Source organism: Aphis gossypii, chromosome 3 (assembly GCF_020184175.1).
Source record: "Aphis gossypii isolate Hap1 chromosome 3, ASM2018417v2, whole genome shotgun sequence".
Lineage (NCBI taxonomy): Eukaryota > Metazoa > Arthropoda > Insecta > Hemiptera > Aphididae > Aphis > Aphis gossypii.
Window position 1 is genome coordinate 37,544,801 of NC_065532.1, and position 24,071 is coordinate 37,568,871.

General features: G+C 29.7%; 2 protein-coding genes across 3 annotated transcripts; one reads left to right on the forward strand and one right to left on the reverse strand.

Annotated features, from left to right (window-relative positions):
- Positions 1 to 650: 650 nt before the first annotated feature.
- Positions 651 to 8,070, forward strand: LOC114127608 (zinc finger protein on ecdysone puffs-like). Of its 2 annotated transcripts, none has more exons than XM_027991897.2 (9): positions 651 to 809; positions 2,075 to 2,414; positions 2,555 to 2,623; positions 3,043 to 3,146; positions 4,974 to 5,013; positions 5,080 to 5,157; positions 5,218 to 5,469; positions 5,886 to 6,539; positions 6,648 to 8,070. In XM_027991897.2, the coding sequence occupies exons 2-9, from the start codon at positions 2,079 to 2,081 to the stop codon at positions 7,074 to 7,076; spliced, it is 1,962 nt and encodes a 653-aa protein (XP_027847698.2). In that variant the 5' UTR covers positions 651 to 809; positions 2,075 to 2,078; the 3' UTR covers positions 7,077 to 8,070. The 2 variants fall into 2 exon arrangements, with proteins under 2 accessions (XP_027847698.2, XP_050060147.1); XM_050204190.1 differs by lacking the exon at positions 651 to 809 and adding an exon at positions 1,108 to 1,340.
- A 2,484-nt stretch (positions 8,071 to 10,554) lies between these two features.
- Positions 10,555 to 20,716, reverse strand: LOC114127603 (failed axon connections). Its single transcript, XM_027991884.2, has 7 exons — positions 20,550 to 20,716; positions 19,740 to 20,211; positions 12,641 to 12,843; positions 12,440 to 12,575; positions 12,221 to 12,358; positions 11,841 to 12,131; positions 10,555 to 11,703 (listed from the first exon to the last, which is right to left on the reverse strand). Exons 2-7 carry the CDS (start codon positions 20,067 to 20,069, stop codon positions 11,659 to 11,661), a joined length of 1,143 nt encoding a protein of 380 aa, XP_027847685.2. The 5' UTR covers positions 20,070 to 20,211; positions 20,550 to 20,716; the 3' UTR covers positions 10,555 to 11,658.
- Between the last annotated feature and the right edge of the window lie 3,355 nt (positions 20,717 to 24,071).

The following is a 24,071-nucleotide window of genomic DNA, read 5'->3' on the forward strand; positions in this document are numbered from 1 at the left end:
ATGTTATGCCTCTGAAATTTTAATAAATGTTCTACATAAAGGTATTAATGGTATTATACGTGTACCATTGTTTACTGGGAATATAATAATAATTTAATAATTAATTATGATCCAATTATCTAAAAATCTAAGGCATTTCTCTTTTCTATAGAAAATAGAATGAATATAATATAATATATTTATTCATTTGGACTAGTGATGAAGTGGCGGTCAATCTGTCCCTATAGGGTGATAGTGGATTATTATAGTATCCACTGTCCGGTGGATACAGAACGTCAGAACTACAGCAGGAGCGCTAGATGCCAGAAACACTGACTACAGAGTACAGAGTGCATTGTAAGTTCTACCGTACTTAACTACCGGGAGTACAGTCAGTCCAGAGGACATGAATATACTTATACACGACAAGATAGATAATCAATCTTAAACCGTTCAGCGTGAGGACGTCTGGTACATACAGTACATACACGTACCTATATATTATAATATTATAGTCCGGATTTCCGGAACTTGGTATATATATATTTTATAGTCGTATAATTATTACTATTATATTCTATGTTTACAAGACGCCACACTGGTCGACGGTTGGTCACTCTGGTTGGCTACCACTTCGAGTTTCGGCGTCGGTTTCCGCCATTTTAGTTGCAGTTTTCGTACACTATTCCCGTGCCGCCGTTCCCGTTTAAGCCGTCCGTAAGTGTTCGTTCGGTTTGTGTTTTTACACTAATAAAATCAGTTCGAAACGCTCAATCTTCGTTATACTCATTCTGCAGTGTATTATTGTCGTCGTCGTCCTACGGATCACTGTGAGTATTTACATAATTCTGTTACCGCCAACTTGGTGTTATTATACATACAGGGCGCGCGCCGGGTATACGACACGCGCCGTGAACCGCTTAATACGAGCAATGTTTGTGTACGATAATAGTATAATTTTGTTTAAACAAAGTAAACTGGTCAATCTAATTTAAGAAATCTGTAGTATTTTATCTCTGCGCGCGCCGACGCTGTTCCCCTGACGATCCGTGTCGCGTTGGTGTGTAAATATTATACCCGTCGACAACGAAGTTGTTTATCGTACAAATTGTTATTAATTAATCATTATCGTTTAAATAAAACTTTGCCATCAACGTATTGAATATTCGTCTGATAGCTGATGCTGATTTGACGTAAATTTATTCTGTATTGATTTTCGGACAATTCCAATCGACCGGCACGGCGTCATAGTGTCGTACACTCATACGTGTTGATACACGTGAGAGGTGACTGGCCTACTTACGCCCGGCTTAGGCGTCGTGGTTCATATTTCGGATGGCAAGAAAACGGAGTTCTAGAACGTACCTATACAAATTATTATCAATTGCTAATTTGCGAATTTTTTTTTTCCAAATAATATTGTTGATTGTCGGTATTCTAGTGGTCGATTTTTTATTTATGTGAGGAGTGGTTGGGAGGAACTTTGAATTCGAGCTAATTTATATGATACGTTTTAGGATGTTTATAGGTATAAGAAGAAAAATAACTAAAATATTTTACCTAACTGCAATAACAACTATTGTTTGGGATCATCTTATTATACATCTGTCCACATAAAATTTTATAATTTTATTTAAATAATTGTTTATTAGGTAACAATTTAATAAAATTAAATGTAAGATTGCTCCCATTTATTGATGGTAAAAAAAAATTTATTAAAATATCATATACTCGAATGAATATGCATTTCATCATATACTTAAGTTTCTTATGTTTGATATAATTATATTAAGTCATATTTATTAACTAGTATTAAATTTTGTTTTAGGTATACTTTGGAAGTTTTTCAGATTTCTTACTAAATCTCACTTGGATTTATTTTAAATAGTTATTGATAGATATTTGAAATAAGTTAGAACAATAGTTTTACCTAGGTACCTATACGAAAAAAAAATTATTCTTACTGATAAATACTTGGAAATAATATTTTTATATACTCATCAATGAGACGATTTAATTTTAATAATTATTCATAAAAAATTTAATTTGACTTAGTATCTTATATTAATCTTAATTTATGTTTATTGATTTATAGGAAAATGTCTTACAATCGTCGAAGTGGTGGTGGTGGTGGTGGTGGTAGTTACGGCGTTGGAAATAGTGGCAACTATGGAAATTCTTATGGACAAAGTCCTAGCAATAATTATAGCAATTCTGGAAGTTATGGAAGTGGTGGAGTTGGTGGTGGCGGCAGTGGAAATTTCAATGGAGGTGGCACTGGCCGCTTCAACAACTTCAATAATTATGGTAGAAGCCCCAAGATGAGTCCTTGGGAATCTGGTGTTTCCCCAGGAGGTGGGATGATGCCAAATGTTCATCCAAATCAAATGGCTCTAGCTAGTGATTTATTATCTAAGCTTTTAGCACCTAATCAGGTAATAATTACATTTTTATCTAATAATTTATATACATGTATAAATAATTTGTATGATAACTTCTTATGAAGAATAAATTAATAAAGAAAATATTGGATAATTCATTAGTTTATTTATAAATCAAAATGTTATTATTCTAGGGTGGATATGGAAGTAGCCAAAATTGGGGTCCAAACCCTGGAATGGTGAGAAGACAGGAATCGTTTAAGGTAAAACTAAATTAAATTTAAACAAAATAGTACTTAAGCTGTAATAGATTCTTAAAATTTTAAATTAAAAATTTAAAGAAAAAAATGGATAGGTTTTAAAATATTCCTAATAGTACCTATTAGGGAATTGTTTAAGTTAGGTTTTTGTACAGTAATTAATCATATTTACAGTATATCTAAATTTTCTATTATAATTATTTCGATTTGCCAATTATTTATTGCTGAGCGTTTTAGCTAATCTGAGTTTGGCCTGTTGCCGTTGGCAATTTGAATTCTGGAGCTGGCTGATTCGTTTCGCTGGCAATCGAATTATCTAACAAATTTCATAATCTCATCTGAGTTTGTTTTTCATTTGTTGTGCTCTATCGAATCTCTCTGTTCCTGGCACAATAATTGATCGGTTGTTTGATAACCGCCAGAACCAAAACCGGCGCAGGCCTGATAATCGCAATCGTAGACCTCCTCCAAAAAAGGACGATAAGAAAAAGGATTCTAAACCTGAAGCGGATAAAAATGATAAGAGGTAAGGAATCATTTCATAAAATCTATTATTCCGGATTTATATAAAATATATTTATATAATTCTTCGCTGCTATTTTAAAAGCATTTGGCAACCTCTTCAGTTAAATTATTTTATCCGCCCATTTATTCCATTGCATTTATTGAAATATTAGAAGATATAGGAATTATTATTTTCTACTCTTTTAACCCTTATTATTTGTTTCTCTCTTAATACATAATTTTGTATTCTTAATAGAAATATTACTTTTATGAATTCAAAACCCTATTTTATAACTTGTATAAATAATTTCTTAAGCATAAAAGTATCAAGTAAGTATTTTGTTTGTCTGTAAGTTAAAAATTGGTTTGTATTACCATTTACTTTATCAAAATACTAATTTTTATAGTTATAGTTAATTATTATTTAGGGATATATATATATATATTAAAAAAGTTAGAATTAAGTTAAAATATTTATATTTTTATAAATTAATTAAATTTAACTATTTTTTATTACTCAGATAATTATGTATTAGGTACAAATAAATTATTATTTTATTAATATCTTAATGAATAATATTTGTTTATTAAAATCTTCTTAAAAAATTAATTACTTATTCTTGGTTTTTTTTTTTGTGCTTGTGTATACTTATTATTTTATGTTTTTATGTTTTTTAAATTCCAACAAAAGTTGTTAAAATAGATAAAATATTGATTTGAGTGATCGATGAACTACATTTTATTAAGTATACTGTTTAAGATAATTAAATTATATTTATGCTTACAAACTTGAACATCCAAGCAGTTCAACATCAGTGGTTATTATAAACTCTCATTATATTCATTATTTTTAATTTTGTTTCGGTATTCATTGGTTAAAAAAATATTCTAAAATGGTTGAAAATGTAAAATATTATTTTTTATGATTTATAATTTTCCCTATATTTTACATGAATACACATTGTAGAGTTAAATTTTCTGAAGCAAACTCATTGCTATTATTTGTGGTTTTTCAGTATTTAAAATGCTAAGTAAATTCAAACGACATTTTTAATATAATACATGTTCAATTTAAGATAGCTATGATTAAAGATGTCCTATTATTTTTATTACAATTAGGTTAATCTGAAGATACATTTTTATTCCAAACATGTCATTATTCTATTAAGTTAACTATTAAGTATAATTAGATTTAAATTTTAACATTAATCATTAATACCTTATTAGCTTTTCTTCAAATTTTATATTTAATTTTGTTCTTAGCAGTATTAATTGTAAGATGTTATTCCATCATGGGCTGGTCACCCTAAATGTTATTACCATTGTCTATTAACTTTAGTACGATATTATCTTCAATATTACCTATGTTGATAAATATTTCAATTTTCTTAAAATGCCATTTTTACACAGAAGAATTATCCAATCCTGAAGGAATTTTATCATTTAAGGAAGTATTACCTGTTATTTATTTTAAAATGTTATCAAATCCTTATTTTTTTCAACCAAGTACAATGTATTTTATTTTTAAAAGACTAAATATTGTAATTTTATATTGTTACATAATTATACGTATTACAATCCAATATTGTTATATAATATACATACCCTCTTTCTTTCTTTTTTGGAAACAAGAACTAATATTTTGAGAATTTATGATAGATATGGAATAAATAATCTTATTTAAACTGAACTGCCATTCAATTATACAATTTTTTGCTTTTAATCATAATATTTTAACTTCAAAATTATTTTGTTTGTATATTTCTTGAAAAGCCTAAATTGTATGTTTTGTATTAATATATTGATTAATTTTATTAACTTATACTTTTTCTATTTTATTTTTATATAGTTCTAGTAATGAAACAAACGGTATCAAGAAAGAAACAAATGTAAGTAAATATATTTTTATTATAACAATTATAATGTAATTAATACATTTTATATCTGTAACTTAGGAACATGTGGATTATGATGGTATTCCAACAGCTGTATTATTTTGTCATGTTTGTCAAAAACACATGTGGGATGGAGCTGTAAGTTGTAGTTTAATGATTTGCCTTGACGCAATTTAGTCTAAATAATTATTGTTTTAGTCTTTTGAGAAACACGTACGCGGTCGTCCTCATGAATTGATGATGACATACTTGGATGAAGGGTACAAAATGCAAGTGGAGTTAATGCGTCATCAGATTAAAGCAGCTGAAAATCAAAGAGAAATTGATTTAGAGCGTATGCAAGCTCAAAATAAGGGAAAAGCAAAACCCTTGTTCCGTAATTACTGTCCTATGTGCAACATTAATTTCTATGGACCATTGACTGGACATCGTAAAAGTGATCGTCATCGCGTGAGTAGCTAAATATATAAATATCATTGTCCTCTTCATAAATTAAATCATATATTCATTACCCAATATACAAATCTTAAGTGTTCTCAGCAACTTGATATTAATTTACATAATTATTAAATATTATCATAGCTTATTACAAAATGCCTTAACCAATAAGTTTGTTTTGTTTGTAATAAGCTATTGTAACTTCTAAATAGGTACATTAAAATAAAAATCTATAACTTCAATAATAATTTTATGTTTTATTTTAAATATCAGTAAAACTTTATTAATACTTATATTTAATGTGTGGGTATAATGATATTGTGAATCAAATATATAATTTTTGTATCTGTGACCTAAGCACAGTCCCATTTCTCCTAATACTCATAAATACATTTTGTGTATGAATTAAAATTATTTTAATGTTTTAGAAATTGAAACAATTCCTTCATCCAGAATGCAAAATGTGTGATACGTTATTCCATACTCGTTTAGAATGGGACGATCATAAATTATCTTCAGATCATTTACGCAAAGTTGGTGAACAACGCCGTCAATTTAATCCTGATCTTAAAGACGATGAATTTGAGTTACTTGATGTGATAGTGATTGAAGATGATACACCTTCAGAAGAAATGCCTGTGGCATCAAAACTAGATATGCTTGATGATCAAGATTTGAAGGAAGAGGATGATGACGAAGAAGAACAACAACAAGACATTGCTAAGGAAGAGGATGAAAATAAAGACGATGAAGTAGTTGATGATACTAATGCTGATGATAAGGAAAAAGAAGAGAATGATAATTCCAAAGAAGGGGATGGTACGGAGATGGATGTTTCCAAAAATGAAAATGACATTGAAAAGGAACAGAATGATAGCGTTAAAGAAGATACAACAGTAATTAAAAAAGAAAAAGAAGAAAAATACAATCCCGCTAATGTTGTTGGTCGTGAACTTGTAGTCAAGACTGGAGGATTTGTATGTCGTATTTGTTCAATGTTTATGAAGAATGATGAAGAAGCAGATTTACATTGTCAAACTGCTTCACATTATATTAACTTCACTACTATCACAAAATTACATGTGAGTATAATTTGTTTTGTAAAATTAATAATAAAATAATTATGGATATTTCCTAGTGTAATATATTTTTAATAAAATTAACTAACCAATGTCGTTTTATTTTTTAAGGCTAAAATCAATAATCGTAAGCGCAAAATGAAAGAAGATAAGAAAGATGATGATGACAATGAGGAAAATGATGTGAACGCAGAAGAAACTGAAACACCTGAGAAAAAAGCACGTTTGGATGAAACCGAAGAAGATAAACCAGTAGCTGAGCAAAATGGCATAGTTGAACCAGAATCTGAGCCCATGGATGATGATAATATTCAAGAGATACAATCTAATGAAGAGTCGAAGGCAATTAACTCTGAAGATTCAGTAGTTCCAGATCCTATTGCTACAGATACTGTTGTTGAAACCAAAGAAATTGTTGCTGAACCAGAATCTGAACCAATAAAAGAATCTCCAGCTCCAGCTCTCAAAACTACTCCAACACGTGGTCGAGGTGGTGGTCGTGGTCGAGGAGTAGCAAGAAGGGGTCGATCAAGTCGCTAAAATCACATTTAAATTAATAAATAATAATAATAAAAATTAAAAAAAATGGAGGATATACAACTTTAGTGTAAGTAATTGAGTACCCAATAATTAAAGTAATTTGTTTTTAAATACTCTTCATTATGTGTATTCAAAATATCATTTGACTTAAAATAAAAAATAATCATTTAAATTATAATCAGTATACTTAAATATTTTGAATTGTGTTCAGTAAAGTTTTCTTACAACGGCATTTTTATTCAAAATATGTGACTTGTTTTTAATTATGAAGTCAAATTCATATTTATGTAATGTGTTTAAGAAATTATGCATTTCTAGTTTTTTTAGAATTTTCTTCATGGTAACACCTATTATTTTATTTAAAAAAGAAAAGATAAACTAAAATTTCTCTGACATTTTCTAATTTGTTAACATTTATAAATATTTAAAACGAAAATAGCTAAATTAGTGTAATCACTTATGTAATAAATTATATGCATAAATTGAATATCTTATCGGTATTTTACTAAGTAAAATTGGTTTTTAAAACATAATATACTTATAATAATTAAATTTAATATAATATAATCTAATTTTTAGTTTTAGTTAAGAAATTAGGAACCTTCTCTTATTAATTGAATATACCTATTATATGTTTGTAAAACTGTTGGTTGCATTAAAAATGAAGAAAAATGTAGATTGTCTAAAGTAATGTAATTTGTATAAGTTTTTATTTTTTGTGTTTTTCGACAAATTAAATCATAACACATCAAGTGCATGTATTCGACGTCATCTATGTAAAACAAGTGTACTTAACATGTTAGCGTAATACATTAATTATTGTATGTGAAATTTGTATTTTTAACATAATTATCATATTCATTTAACTACATTTTCGTATATTACTCGATACAACAATATTTGCCAATTTTATTGTTTTTAAGCGAATTGTACTTTTATACTGCATATATATATTTATATACAATTAATAATAAATTATATCTAATACCTCACATTTCTTTTTGGTTTTACGATTTTTTTTTTTTTTTTGTACATGAAATTATCTATACCATATTAAAATTATGGGTGAGAATGAATAAATGATATTTCTCATAGGACGAAAGGGGTTAAATATTTATTTATAAGCGTTCTTATTGTGATCAACGGACAATGGTTGGATACAACAGTGAAAGATAGTATGTAGAAAGAAGAAAATAATGATGACATTTACAATAATTGTTTTCAAATGTTTTTTTGTCATCTCGGCTCTCATTATAAATAATTATGCTCTCGAACGATATATTGACGTTCACGTTTTTCTATAATTCAAAATGACTTAAAACTCGATTAGTCAATTGCGTTTATAAATATTAAGAAAAGTAACATTTTTGCGCTGTGCATTAAATTACTTAAGTATGAATGTCAGAAAAATTGTTTGAAAACGGATTAAAATTTATTTCCGTTGGCAAAAGTATCAAAAAACGTATTTGTACTCGCTACTCATACAATTTTCTAAACGAATGAAAATATTACGTTTTGACGAAAATCTTTATATAATGTTCTACATTAGCTTTCGTAAATTATTTTTATAAATATATTTTAACTCGAAAGATTTGTAGGTTTGTAATTTATATATTAGGCTGAGAACTCACGAGCGTTATTTTACCGTACGGTAATCATGGTGCACGCGGCTGTTTTTGAAATATCTCGCGATATTTTTACGGCGCGACATTTGTGTGTGTTTTGCTCTGTTGATTTTAAAATTATCAAAACGCGGCCGCCGTAAAATAACAGTGCGATATTTATATCGCACGTTAAGTCGTTAAAACAACGCCCGTGTGTTCTTAGTCTTAACTTCGAAGTGTTTTTTAGATTTTTTGGTTTTAAGATGAACTGCGTACCTATGAAGATTCTAAATTTTCAAACTCATTATAATATAACAAAACACTTTTTATTGATATTTACTTATATAAAAACCTTTTTTTTCATTCTCGGATCGACGACTTTTTTCACATTAGTTACTTACTTTCGCAAAAACCCTAAAAATATCTTATAATAATTTTAGATTATAAAATTATGTTGGAAAATACCAATATAGACACATTTTGTAAGTAAGAGTTTCAAATATCCGTAGTCGTCGATTTTTGAATGACTCAAAAATAAGAAAATGTCGTCAAAATCAGTAAAATAGCTTGAACGATTTTGCATTCATAAATAATAGCTATGAGCAATGCGAGTAAATATATATTCCTACTTCATACTAACCATTTTATTTCCAACTGTGTAAATAATTTAAGAGAATAATCACTATGACAATAGTCAATAGAGTACGTGTAAAACACACTCATAGATATAAAACAGTTATAAATATCAATGAAAATACACTGTAGGTTTGGTCACCACCGCACCGGCAAGAAACTACATAAAGCAAAATGAATAATTAACAATATTATGATTATCGAATCGGAATACCCGACAACAAACCAGTGCCGTGGTCGGAAATATTTTTATTGGAGAGCGCACTAAATTTTTTCTCTCAAGTTTTATATGTACGGTGTATGGCTACCACGGACTTACGATAAACTATTTATAATTATTATTATATGTTTATCTCAGTCCGTGGTGGCTGCCACTACGTGTTGACAATTGAAGACGATGAAATTGAAATCGATCGTTTATTTTAACATCACTCAATCATAAATTATCATATAGCTGTTAGGCGTTTACGAATAGATAGCGAATAATTTATCACAGATTTACTTTGAATTGTACGAATATAATAATATATTATTAACCGATATAACCTCCTATATAGTTACAAAGAATTTCTAAACACTACACATCGGTCAACAAAAAAAAAAAAAAAATGAATTAATAAAAACACACTTTGAATGGCAGCGGAGTGGCGCACGTGTCGCCCCTCCACGGAACAGACTATTGAAATAGAGGAATAAATCATTACTAAATTAACTGTAGAAACGATTATTCAGTGGTCGATTATTAAGGATGGCTGTCAAAAGAATAAAAATAAATTAACTTGTATGGAATACCTACCAGAGAAAATCGGCGTGTGCCTCGAGCAATTAATGCGGTTTAATTATACCCTTACATTTTTATTTGTGAAGAGTAGGTACCAACATACCTAATACATAATGTATAAAGAATTATAGGCGATTCTTTTATGAATAGCTCAACTGTTTAAAAATCTAATGAAAATTTAAAGTCGAAATAAAATACCATCTTTTTAAAAAACTTTTGGTTGGTATAGTTTAGTGGTATGACGAGTAGACTATTTCTCTTATATTATTACATTGAATATTTTATTATTCATATTCTACGGGCTTATCTAATTTGTCAGCTTAGTCTAGCAACCACGACACATCTAAAATCTAATATTTATATGAAAATCAATAATAGACTGATGACCAAAGTCATGAAGTACCACTACAAAAGGAATAAGTGATCTCACACTCCCAACTAAGGGATTAACACACAAGAATTTAAATATTTTGCAGTTTTGTTTTATTCTTAAAGGCTTAATAAAATTATATATAAAAAAAAAATCATACAAACGAGATTCTTCCCATTACACTTGAATGATAGTAGTAAAAGTATAAAATAAATTATAAAAAAAAAATTCAATATTAATAATATAGTTATTATACATATATATAAGTGTGTCTATATAATATATATACACATATATATATAAATATAATCATAAGTGAGTAGTTTATTTTTAGAACATGAATATGCTATGAGAATTAGATATTATTACTAGTTAGGTTAGCGTTTCGATACTTGCCGAAAAGCCAAAAGGGGGAGAGGAAGAAAGTACGTATTGTTTTCAAACAAATACAAAAAAGGTGTTAACAGTAGAATTTCGTTCTTGTTCGTTTTTTTACTTAAATAATAAATTAATTTATACACTTAAAAACATAAAATATATATAATAATATGTATAAAATTATATAAATGGTAGAAAAATTTACATCATACAGAGAGGATATTGTCACCGAAATAGGAAATAATGGATATTCAACGTTTTTATTAATTAAAAAAATAATAATAAAATGTTATATTATAATATGTATAGCTAAGCGGAATTTTATCGAGGTCCTATTTGTCTGGTCCCCATTTAAATTAAAGCATAGGCCCAAACAAACAAACAAGTCTTAACACATAAATAAAATGGATAATTAATTATAATTATTATACTTAAGAGTTATGCATTAGGTTAATACCTGAGCTTCAGATTTGTCTCCCAGTAATAAATTGTTATTTATTTTTTTTGTAGATTTTCAATGAATTTTTTTATTATTAATTTAATGGAGTCAATTTTATGAAACATGTTTGCTCGACAACACAAGTACTTAAAATTTATTGTTGACGAGCACAAAAATTAGTTCATAAAAAAAAAATTGGATTGTGGGTATTAATTATATATGTTTTCATAAAACATTTACGTAACTTATAAATACATCATGTATGATTTTTTCATTTTAAGTCAATAGTATAATGATGGGTCGAAAGTGTTGGTGAAATCGCTTAATTTAAAATGATGGTGATGAGTCTGCTTTATTGTAACCAGTGCAAATATCGCTCATTTGTCTTCTGGTTCTTTCTCTCCTTCTTTTTTTCCATCACCCTATAAAAACATTTTTGATCAGAAATTATATCTTACAAGAGTATAAACTAAAAATAATAATAATAACATTTTAATAAGTATTTATTTAAAAGTATTACAGTTGTATCTATAAATAAGAGCAAAAAAACATCACTCACTTTTTCATCAGACGATTCCTTAGCTTCCTTTTCAGTATTTTTGTTTTCTGCGGCCTTTTTGTCTCCATCTTCTTTAGGTTTTTCTTCAACTGGTGGGGGTTTTGGCAAATGACTGTTTAAGTCTAGATTCTTACACATCTCTTCCCAGTCGGGGAAACACCGTTCCTTAATGCGGTTTGTGTGCTCTACTAAATTTCCGAAATTGTCCACTAAATAGTCTCGTAATTGGCATTCAACATCTTTGTCTAAGAAGTACAATTGAGCCAAGTTTGCAAAAGCCACAACGTCCAGCTGAAATAACAGTGAATTTATTGTTATACAAACCGCAATGTTAATAGTTTTAATATATAAATTATTAAAATATTGATAAAAAAATTTACAGTTGAAGGTTCATTTCCAAAGAAATACAATTTGTCGCCTAATACATCAGATAAAACTTTAAGATCGTTTTGTCCAAATTCCAAAATCTCATCAGGCTTATGAACACCAATTCCTTGAGCTTTAACTTTTTTTAATCCCTGTGAACAAGAAAACAATTTAATTCAATATTTATTTTATATAATATTAAATATATATAAATATTTTTTTAGCACACTCACCTTTCGACTATAACTGTGCTTGAACAAGAAATTGAGAACTCCATTTGGAACCCATGTACCAAGCGCATGTTGCAAATTGAGTTTGTATCCTTTGATAACATTTTCTGGAGTTTTTGTCTTCCACCATGTTATCACCCTAAAATCATTCAATTTGAGTAAATTAATAAATAAAAAATACCAAAAAATGTAGAGATAAAATACCAAACAAGTTTATTCTCAATCATCGATATCATAGCATGTGATATGTTACGTTGATCTTGGTTCAATGCAGCATCAATGTCTTTGCCAAATTTCTGACTAAGCTCTTTAATAATTAGAGTACTGTCAGCAATTTCTTCACCATTCAATTCAATGAATGGTAATTGTCCTTTTTTGGAACGATGCTTCATTTTGTGATCAACATTCTAAACATAAAATAAAATTTGAAATTCATTAAATTTAAATTTATATTTTCGTTTTTCAACATCAATAAATTAATTCTACAAAAACAAAAACTTGTCGTAACAATAAAATGATAACCTAATTTGTATGTTGTACAAGGGAAAATCATGATATTCATAATGATAGAGATGCTTATCTATTAAGAAGTCTAGTGCAACGACCTGTCATTGTAAAATACACGAGTTTTCTAAGTTTATAAATTAAGGTCAAGAACCAAAGGAACTACCGTTTAATCCAAGTGAACCTTGACGAGAGATAAGATAAAGATGCATGAAAAGTACAGAAAACTGAAATTAAAAAATCAAACGGTTGTGGTAACATTGAAAATGACACATGAAGTAGCAATAATACAAATTTGAAATAACAATGATTATATTGTTATTTGACATACAAAATAATAAATTTACACGCCTGTATATTTAAGTTAAATAATATTATGTGATAAAATCATTTTAAATTACAATATGAAAATGTATTTGGGGAGCGAAGAATCATTAACTTTCCAACCCTTCTAGTTGTAAAAACTATACCGGTTTTCGGATAGCAGGTAGAAGTAATAATTTTAGCTTTATTTTTTCTATCGATGAATCGGTTTGAGGTTCGATTCAATTAAAAAAAAAATCTTTATTAAGAATCTAACAACGGTGGCTGTGGTGACGATGGAGACATAATTTTGTGAATAAAACACACCCTGTTGCATAAATAAGTGAGTCAGCGTGCGACGCCCAAGTACTATAGTTGGCGATGGCAGTAATACGAGAAAATCCCTTACATACCACCACCGCCGGGTTTATTGAACTCCCGAGCGAAAAATACCACAGGCGGTCGTCATAGCAACGGTGGCTAATGGTGTGGGGGTGAGGTCGAGGAGTTTATGGTTCAGACGGCGACAACTGTGTTATTGATCTCTTCGCCATTAGCGCACACATACTACCCCCCTCGTGCAGAAAACTCGGCTAGAAACACATTTTTAAAAATAATAAAAATAAACCTAATGTAAAATAGTTCACAATATATTTCCACTGTTTCAATACTTCGACTGGATTTAAAAATTACACACACATATCCAGTAACCACTCATTCCTATGCCAGATTACCGCCATTTGATGACGCAGGGTCGGGGTGTTTCCGCCACCAGGCACCATGAAGTACTCAACTATATAATAGAACTTTAACGGAAAAGTATCGTAACTAGAAAAAACAAATCGGTTTCGTCTAACCTGTTCCCTTGCGACATCATCTGCTATATATATATTAATTATTTTATCGATACAACCTGTTTACTGTAGTGTATAGCAATATCACATTATGTAATACCAAATAATATTACAGTTACGCATGCGCACCACCGTAGCAGTAATTTATTTTCATAGATCAGGAAATCTTCTAACTCACCCCAAGTATCATAGTAAGTGATCACATTAACGACTAACCACTATTTCCGATGATCAGTTACTCGATTAAATGATAATCGGATACAAATGATTAACAATTTACACGCGCACGTCGTGCGTCACCATTGTGTTATAATACTTTGTATGGCGACAAATATATATTAATATTTAATATAAAGGCCAGTTTCGTAAGACTCTCACGACCAGTAAAAAAGTCAATAGAATGGAATGCGCTCTGCATTCCACGCGCCACGCGTATTCATCATATTATTATATTATAGTCGCCCGTATAAAAAGTACTCCTCTGTCATCATATTATTGGTTGTATTACACATCAGACCATCTGCATTACACTTCCGTCGATCTATAGAAGACATTATAATTAATAATATAAACGTGTACGCTACTCAGAAGTAACGAACAAGCATGTTAAATACACATTAACTCGAATCGACATACCAGAATAAATACGTAGGGGGACTAGTTATTTAAAAATAATAATTGTAATCAGTAATCACTAATCGATTAATTCACAACCGTTCGATATCATCCAGCGAAAAAATTAATTATTTTCTCTTTATTATAAGTCGCGGGACACCCGCCGATCAACACCGTCAAATTCTCATTTGACATAAGCCAGAAACTAAGGACAACGACGATCCAGGTTTTTATAATAGCACGGAATGCCGTTGTAAAAGAGAGCAACGCTAACAAGAAATGTTGTGTTTAATTAATCAATGAATAAAAAACGATAGAGCATTAAACCGTAGGGCGGCAAACGAAGAACGAAGAGGCGTAGAAGAAGTTCACGAGACGAAGCTAAGATTATTGTCGGTGGTCCTTCTCTTTCCATCAGTCCTTTCACACACACAATAAAGGACCATAATGGTATATCAAAATCGCGCACATGATATTATCATCGTTATAATCGACAAACAGTGGCAAAGAATCCATTAACTTTTGTCGGTAGCGACGAAAGTGTCACTGCCTTAATAAGGATGTACGTAAACCTAACTGAAATTGATATACTTAGAGTGTGCATGGCACGTATCGTTTAAAAAAGTGAGCATGGTTAAGATAATTATATTTAACAAAAAACGCCAGTGGAATGGTCATTTAAAGAATACTAACTTTCAAAAGCAACATACCGTTCCTACTTGGAACCCGTAAGGTCGCAATGTATACAATATTTATTATTATAATAGTGACATGAACATTATCTACATATTATATTCTACAAAATACAGTTTGAATACAAAAAAAACCGATACAACATGAGAGTAAATTTCTTACAGAAGATTACCAATCAAACAATTAAGCAAACTACATTCTGATCAGTATGAAAAAGGAGTCATTTTAACCTTTAGTAAAAAGATTTTAATATTATATATAGGTACTTTATACACATATGTGTGTACATTGTAATTATATTATATCGAAGGAACACGCACGCAAAACGCCATAAGAATTTTTAAACATTTTATCATAAGCTAATGGTAACTAAAAGGTATGCAAACCGGTGGTGGTGGCGCGGAAATAGAAGTCTCGTACACCGCGAGTCCGTGCCAGTTTCCACCGTCGCCAACAGGTTTCGCGCTATCCGGACGAGCGAGGCGGAGGAATGCGAATATACGATTCGCAACCACCTTAATAAAAATTAAAAATCCGACATTCACGGAGCTGCATGCATAATGTTTTTATTAGTATTAAGAAACAATAACGACCTAGTACAGCAGTAACCAGTTATTAAAGTAAGATGTTTCAATAATACGCAAAATATACACAAATCGCTGCATTATATCCGGTCACAACATAGGTAATAATATAATTATTATGCATACAATGCACTATTGTGGTGCAACGAGCGCTGTACACATATGATGATACGCGCAAGGAATATTATCTCAAGGAGTCCCCTCCGTCACGAGTATTATCATTATTATGATGCTTGTGTCTGGATTTTACAGCTATATAATTATAAAAATAATAGATGACTGATTTGCGGACACAATATTTTATCAATTGAAAAAGCGTCCAAAACGGAAGGAGTGAAACAAAATAAGACACCTTAGGTGTACGGGATGTTTTCCAGATATATACCCTGTGCCCAGCGTGCCCTATATAATAAATAACATACGATATGAATTGTATTACATTTTATAGGAGTGTTCACGAAATTTGTAATAAAAAAAAAAGTTACGATAACATAATATTTTTCTTTTCGTATACAAAGATGCACTACTATATTAATATTCTCTGTTGAAATTGAAGAGGTGTGGTACATGTGTTTTAGTATTATCGTATAATATATAGTATAATATAGTATAGTAGGTTGTTTACAGCGATAAGGAATGCGGCGTACAAATTCTATATAATATATTAAATAGAATAATATTTGTATATTAAATAATATGCTTATGGGGCATTTTATTTAAACAATAAACACTAGACGCTACGACGTCAGATCCGAGAAAAATAAATTATTATCGAACACAAATGGAACATTTCACAGTTAATTATCGCGATGACGACGACGTTTATCGCCCGCAATAGATTTTTTGTAGCAATAAAATTTGATTTCCCGTTCCTTCTACTCAAACGGGGATTCTCCAAGGAAAATGAGTATTGTAGTAACACGCCGTAGTGATTTCACCGGATTTCTACTTGTTAAAACGTTTCCAGTACTTACAGAGAAAGCGTGTAAAATACATCGTAAATACAAATTTATAAATATTTGTAAACCAAACTTATTTTATTCTTTTTAAAACAGGGAAACCCACGATGTCAGTTTTCTTAATAAATTATATATTTTCCACCACTGAAATATTGGAAGTTTGAATAACCCACAAAAATGTGAACATCACAGATATCCTCTTCTCGGTTATATTGATAATAATTATCAAATAATTATTACTATTTTATCGTGTGTTGGATTACCAACTGAACAACTTCAATTTGGGCAAGAAAACTATTTATTTATAATACGTTTTAATTACTTAGCAAGCCACCCGTATTTATTCCCAGTCGTTCAAAGTTTTATCACAAACCAATACTGAACAATTATAACAAACAGCGGTTTTTATTGGTCATGAGGAATTTCAACAATCGTAAAAGATAAAAATTAAATAGAAGCAGTGAAAAAGTTCCCAGTAACGTCCTTCTTAACGTAAATACTAAATAACGCTAATAATAAATCTAGACAATATATTATGATCGTCTGATGTATGCCTATAGGCTCAGTAATACATATTAAATATAAATGAATAAAAATAGTATATAATAAATAATATCGTAACGGTGATCACCGACTGAATAGTAGTCATTAGTTGATTTACGATTCACATAAAATTATACGTTTATTATCAAGTAGTGAATACCGAAAGGTCAAAAATAAATTGATAGAAAATTTTCTTGTCAATAGATTTTAAATACCGAATCTAGCTATCTATGTAGACGTGATTATACAACATAAATAACAGGTTAATAGATCTATAATAAATTGTTATTGTTACACTAATTTTCAATTCAGAACACCAAACAAAATTATTACTAACAATAAAGAAACAAAATAAAGAATTAAGAAACAGATAACACACATCATTCACACATGACAAATTATTCTAACTTGGACAAAAACACGTGCAACCATGAGCACATGTGGAGAATTGTAGTTCCCATGCATTTTGGATAAAGATGAAGTTTTACGATCTAAGAGTACAAATGTCTCACATAGATTAAAATAATATATTATTGTTATTATATGTATTCAAATTTCAAATACAATATGAAACCAGGAAGTTGCTAAATTAAGAATAATAAAACAAGTTGGTATAACCAAAAATAATTTTTAACGATCTCAGTAATCTTTAGTGGGCAGTATTAAATACATTTTAAATATAAATTAATAAAAAAATGTTCACTAAGTTTTCATCAGACATTAATACTATAAAATTATAAGCCATTAAAAGCAAATTATAGAACCACAAACATTTTATGGGAATGTGTAATTAAAATATACACAATCAATTTTTAATTATTTTTAATTTTACAGATTAACATTTTAAATTCATCAAATTCTGAAATCAATAATACAACTTGATACAACATATTTTAAACCTATTATTTTTTTGGAAAAGTTCAAATCTAAAATCAAGAGACCGGGCAGTTGAATTAGTTTTTAAGTAAAAAATATATATAATAACTTATTAACGATTATCAAGTGGGTATACAATTTAGATTTTTTTTTTCGATACAAACATTTGGTTTAAGTATAAGTTATTTAAGTAAATATAAAAATGAAAAAATATTAATAAAAATATCTAACAGTCAACAATAAGTTATGCTTGTTATATATACTTATTAATAATTAAAAACTTGATTTATCACTTGATAAAATCAGTTTGTATTAACTTACTTATTCTAGATTAATAGATTTGTGTAACGTGTCAAATAATAATATATGGTTGTTCCACTTGTATCACTTTTTTTTTATCTAAGGTGATAGTTCAATTTCCTACCAATTAGACTTTTTACTTTTTATCTAGTTCATGTTTAATTAGTTCTACCAAAAAAACTAGATAGTTTACATTAAGATAAATACAACACTGTTTAATTAATATTTCTTATGAAAACTTGACAGTTTTTTTTATTGGTCCCACAATCAAAATTAAAAAATAAATAAATTAATATAAAAATATGATAAGTGAAAGAATTTATCATAAATAAATAAAACATAATATACCTAAAATAAATTATTTATTAAGAGTTATAGAACTAATTATAATTAATATTTACTTATATACACAGGATATGACTGATCTCAGATTAAAATTAAATATTGTACAGTAAATAACTATATGATATGTATATATTATTTATCTATCTAATCATATACCATATATTTGCTTGTAATGAGAAAAATGTGTAAAACATAATTTTAATAATCATATAATGAAAATAACTATAACATTCTTACCTAAATCTTTTTTGATAAAATTATAATATGACAACTTACAAGGCAATGAATTTAGTAAAACAATTTTAGTAACAGTTTATTTAAAATATTAACTATCTAGAAATGCCAAAACATTTTTAATGATAGGTAAAATTAACATACGTTTGATAGAAATTTGAGAAATTATATGTTAACAAGTATCTAGATACCAAGTATACGTGCATTCAAATCATTAAACATACAATAAAACTAAAATTAGGTTGACTTAGTTGTAGACTAAACAGTAGATAATCAGTCAAATTACTCAACAGTTAGCAACTTTTATGTGAAAAAGTTAATATTAAGAACTGACCATGGACAAGGATAATGTGAAAATAAGGAAAATAGCAACTAACCACTTGAGTATCAACGTCTGAGGATGCAAGATGTGAACGGGTGGTACCAAAAAAAGTGGGTAGTAAATATAGAATATACCTAGTGAATATTATTTAAATAGGTATCAAGTACTTACCTCGTATTTGAGTCCAGCCAACCTGAGCCATGTCTCCACCTTCAGACAGTACGGTGACATGGATGGAATAACGGGCGTGCGCGAGAACTGGTATAAGTATACGACGTCCTTATCGAAGTTCTGTTTTTTCACGGAAAACTTTGGTTGCGGTGGTTCGACCGGTGCAGCGGGGGCTGCAACTTTGTCATCCTTCTCCGCCACCGCTGGTTTCTTGTCGTTATTCTCTGCTTGTTTGTTGTTGGTTTCAGCAACAGCATCTGCGCCGTCCTTTACCGGTTCCTTGACGTCTTGCGGGACGTTCTTGGTCTCTTCCGTAGTCGCCGTAGTCATTTTTCTGGTTTTTGTATAGCGTAGTGCGATAGTAGTTGACTGGTTTGCACGGCGCTACGGTCTGCTGCTATATGGGGGTTGGCGGGCAGTGTACACGCGCTGCTCTCTATGCGGTGCGCAGCGGCAACGGCAGTTAAAAATTCTACACAGAAAACAAATGACGAGATTATTAAATTATTTACTTAAATTATTCCGTTCAAAGGCGTCTGTACACACACACACACTAACTCACTCATACACTCTCTCTCTCTCTCTCTCTCTCACACACACACACACACGCATACACACACACACACAGACACACACACGCGAGAGATCTAAAAGACGCGCGTAACGAGAAGACTCGCACAAAAATATAGTGCATTAATGGAGAAACTACGAAACGTTATTGAAACGCGCGTCTCTTAATACTCGGTGTGCCGTCCGCAAAACAGACGTTAGGTGGTTAAAATATTATTTAAAAAAAAATAAAATACGAACGAGTTATAACAGAGATCAAGTAAGCACGTACCGGCAGGAAAAGGACGCGACTTCGAATGCACGAATGACAATCGACGGCGGCGGCTGGAGCACGGGTCGGTGCAGCCGGGTATCGCGTTGGTCAAGAGTGACGCTAACCCGGCACGCACGCGCACCGCGAACCACTTTTGACTAACGTGCGACCGCCGCACCGCGCCGCCACGCCCTTTCCATCGACGCCGTTGCCGCCGCTGGCACTACCACCGGTAACGAGTCGGCCGCCGTACAGTGTTGTTCCATCGCAGGGATATTATATTATTACTATTATTCCACCGCTTAAAAAAATGTTACCAAGTCTTTCGGCGTCCGCGGCGTTTTACAGAATAATACGGTGTATTGACAGCCTTTGATTTCGGTCCATCTATTTTTAAGGTTGACTCGGACTTGGTTTTTTTTCGCCCGACAACTCAAATAATATTATAATTATTTACAATACCATCGAACGATTGCTACAATAACACGTTCTGCCATCGACGGCGCATGTGTTTTCTCACGGCTTTCTCGACGCGCCCTCGTCCCTTTCACAGACGATATTTTATTATTAATAAAAACACGATGCGACGGGTAGTCGCCGCCACGCCAAACGCCAACAAAGAAATTAAATGAAAAAAAAAGAAATAACGAAAATAGAAACCTTTGACACTTGTTGACCCGGGTTGGCGGCTGTTTGTCCGAACGCGCGCCCGAAAAATGTCATATCAATATAATATAACGTATATAACTTCTGTATCAAATGTTAATGTTTGTACAACGAAGGTATTAACCCTCCGCTGCCCATAACCCAGTCCCTTAGTCACTATATGTATTAAACGCACCACCGAACGTCAAGGCGGGGTCGATTTTTTCTCTTCGTTTTGTATTACCCGACAACAGTTTATATAGGTAATAACTAATGTCGATGATATTATGTTTTCGGGTGTGTATCGAGTATAATATTTGTATTTTACGCACATTAAAATAATGTGATATCGACTCTAGTTTCGAATAGCGTTAACCGTTAAAATTAATCATTGATTTTCAAAGCGGCGTATACTTCACACGCTCTATTAATTGCCTATTGTGATCCCTTGATGTGTATGAGACATCGATAATTATTTATGCTTACATATATCAGGACTTTTATTAGCAACATTGCGAAACGTAACAATTCCTGTAAACTTTGAGTAATTTGAGTAGGTTAATTTATTCTTAAAACAATAATAAGACTTGGGAGGAGATTGCTGCTCTATTATTTGTTCAGTTAACTGTATAATAACTAATAACTACGTCTGATAAAATACACAGGGATTCTGAATTCCGAGAACCAGCATTCAGGATGAAGTATCAACCCTAGTGCAAGGGACTTGGGGACTAGATCGTCTAAACGTAAAAAGAAGAGTCATTTTTCCTATGAAAAATCATCATGGCATTAAGGGCACGAGATGGAACAGGAAGCATGACGGTAAAGAATTAATAATAATTTAATTTTAAATTTTATAGTAAGTGCGAGAACGTTTATTCAGATAATATAAAGCATCCAGTAGAAAAACTGTGACTGAATGATATACTCTCGATTCTCGAATGCTTTTATAAATCATAGTATTATATATATTCTTTTGTGTACATAGGTACCGTATTTTTCTTTTCTTTTTTTAACTTTCAACTTTTGAGTTTATTTTATTTTAGAAACGTTTTCCGTAAAGGTTTCTATTAAATTTAAATTAGTTTATTATTATTTATTAAATAAAATACTATATAAATAACAAAATATATTATTATTCAAACAACGTGTTTATGCAACGAATGACTATACTGTGTGTTCAGCCTTTGATAATACATTTTATAGAATATTATTGTACTTGTAGTTGAGTGTGTGAGTCATATCCGTATTTACATATTATATACTTTTCATAGGTACACAGTGTGTACTACACATATATGTAAAATACATGAATATCGGAATATAATTAATAATTATGTATCTTAATATATTATGATATTTTCGAATGGGTAGTTGTATAGTACTTGAGGTTTTAATGATTGTAGGTAAGTTATGATCATTTAATGTTCAGCAGTATATTATATAATACATATTGTATAAATGTGTTAGTGTAATGTTTGTATAAAAACATCAAAAATATTATGATAACAGTACCTATGGTTAATAGACCTACTTTAAAAGTTTAGAATGTTTTTAATTATTAATTACAATAAGTTATTCCTCATTAAAGGTATATTTGGATAAATGTTTAACATTTTATAAATTGTTAATATGTTGTAATTACACACGAGTTCAATAAACCACTACGCATCAATTCATCTGCTTCTCCGTTATTAGTGTTTCACTAAAAATTTCTAAGATTTTATATTACACAGTCCAGTACTCATTCAATGCCAATGATTGAATATTTAAATCAATTTTATTATTTGTTCAAGATAAAGTGGTTGGTTTATATTTTTAATCATTATTTAAAGAATAATAATGTGTAATAATAATATTAATACATCAAAGAAATTCTATTTGGTGAACCATTTTTACTGAAATGAATGGCTATTTCTGTATACTGATTAGAGATAAAAAAATATGTATTTTGTGATAAAAAAAGAGATGATTCATTTTATAATTAAAGTATGAATAGCGTATAATGTATATAAATAGCATTATAGATATTTTAATACCTAATTATAAAAATATTAAATTCAAAAGTTTTGCCAAATTAAATGAAATATAAAATATCCTACAAATCAAGTTTACTTGAACTTTGTACAAAATTAACCTTAATTGTAAAATTATTAAATATAATTCATTATAGATACAATAACATTTTATTCACTACTTGGTCTATCGAATTTTGATGCAGCGATACATTCTTAAAAATGATAAATTATCCATGGTTGTTTAGATTATCTTCGGACATGAATATATTTTCTATTCTCTAGTTTTCAAATCTAGTTATAATATTAATATAATGTGCATTTTAAAATGTTAAAGTAGTATAGAACCAATTAATTTATATAATATACCTATAAGTGAATATAATATTATTATAATATTTTAATGTAAGTACAAAATAAATATTTATTTATCTGTACAATAACTGAATTACTATAAGGTTAATATTGAATATAAAATGTATTTTAAGAAACAATTTTATGAGTAAATAATAAATATGAAGAAGAAAAAACGTTTACATAAATTAAATAGTTTCTGGGCCCGAGAATAGTAGGAATCATTAAACAATTTTGTTTTTTTTTTATAAATGATAAAGAATTTTTATTATCCTACTTCCGCCAACATAAATTTAATTAAAAGTTAATTTAATTATTTCCATTTTATACGAAAAACTGCAGTACAGTAATGTATAATAATCGATAATTAAAATAATTATATTGATGCGGGTCTATAAAAATAAAAATAACTGTCTATTAAAAATATCTTTGCACTTAATTATTTAGACAACACAAAATAATACATAAACTTTTGCAATAGTATTATTGTTCGAC

What these genes read in the sequence shown, in the direction of transcription:
- LOC114127608 (XM_050204190.1), top strand. Translation starts at nt 1,315, where the DNA reads ATGGCAAGAAAACGGAGTTCTAGAAC. An exon ending in AGAAAACGGAGTTCTAGAAC is followed by an intron (nt 1,341 to 2,074) that starts GTACCTATACAA and finishes ATTGATTTATAG; the next exon opens with GAAAATGTCTTACAATCGTC. An exon ending in GTAAAAGTGATCGTCATCGC is followed by an intron (nt 5,470 to 5,885) that starts GTGAGTAGCTAA and finishes TTAATGTTTTAG; the next exon opens with AAATTGAAACAATTCCTTCA.
- LOC114127603 (XM_027991884.2), bottom strand. Translation starts at nt 20,069, where the DNA reads ATGACTACGGCGACTACGGAAGAGACCAAGAACGTCCCGCAAGACGTC. An exon ending in TGGCTGGACTCAAATACGAG is followed by an intron (nt 12,844 to 19,739) that starts GTAAGTACTTGA and finishes TTTTATGTTTAG; the next exon opens with AATGTTGATCACAAAATGAA. An exon ending in TTGGAAATGAACCTTCAACT is followed by an intron (nt 12,132 to 12,220) that starts GTAAATTTTTTT and finishes CTGTTATTTCAG; the next exon opens with CTGGACGTTGTGGCTTTTGC.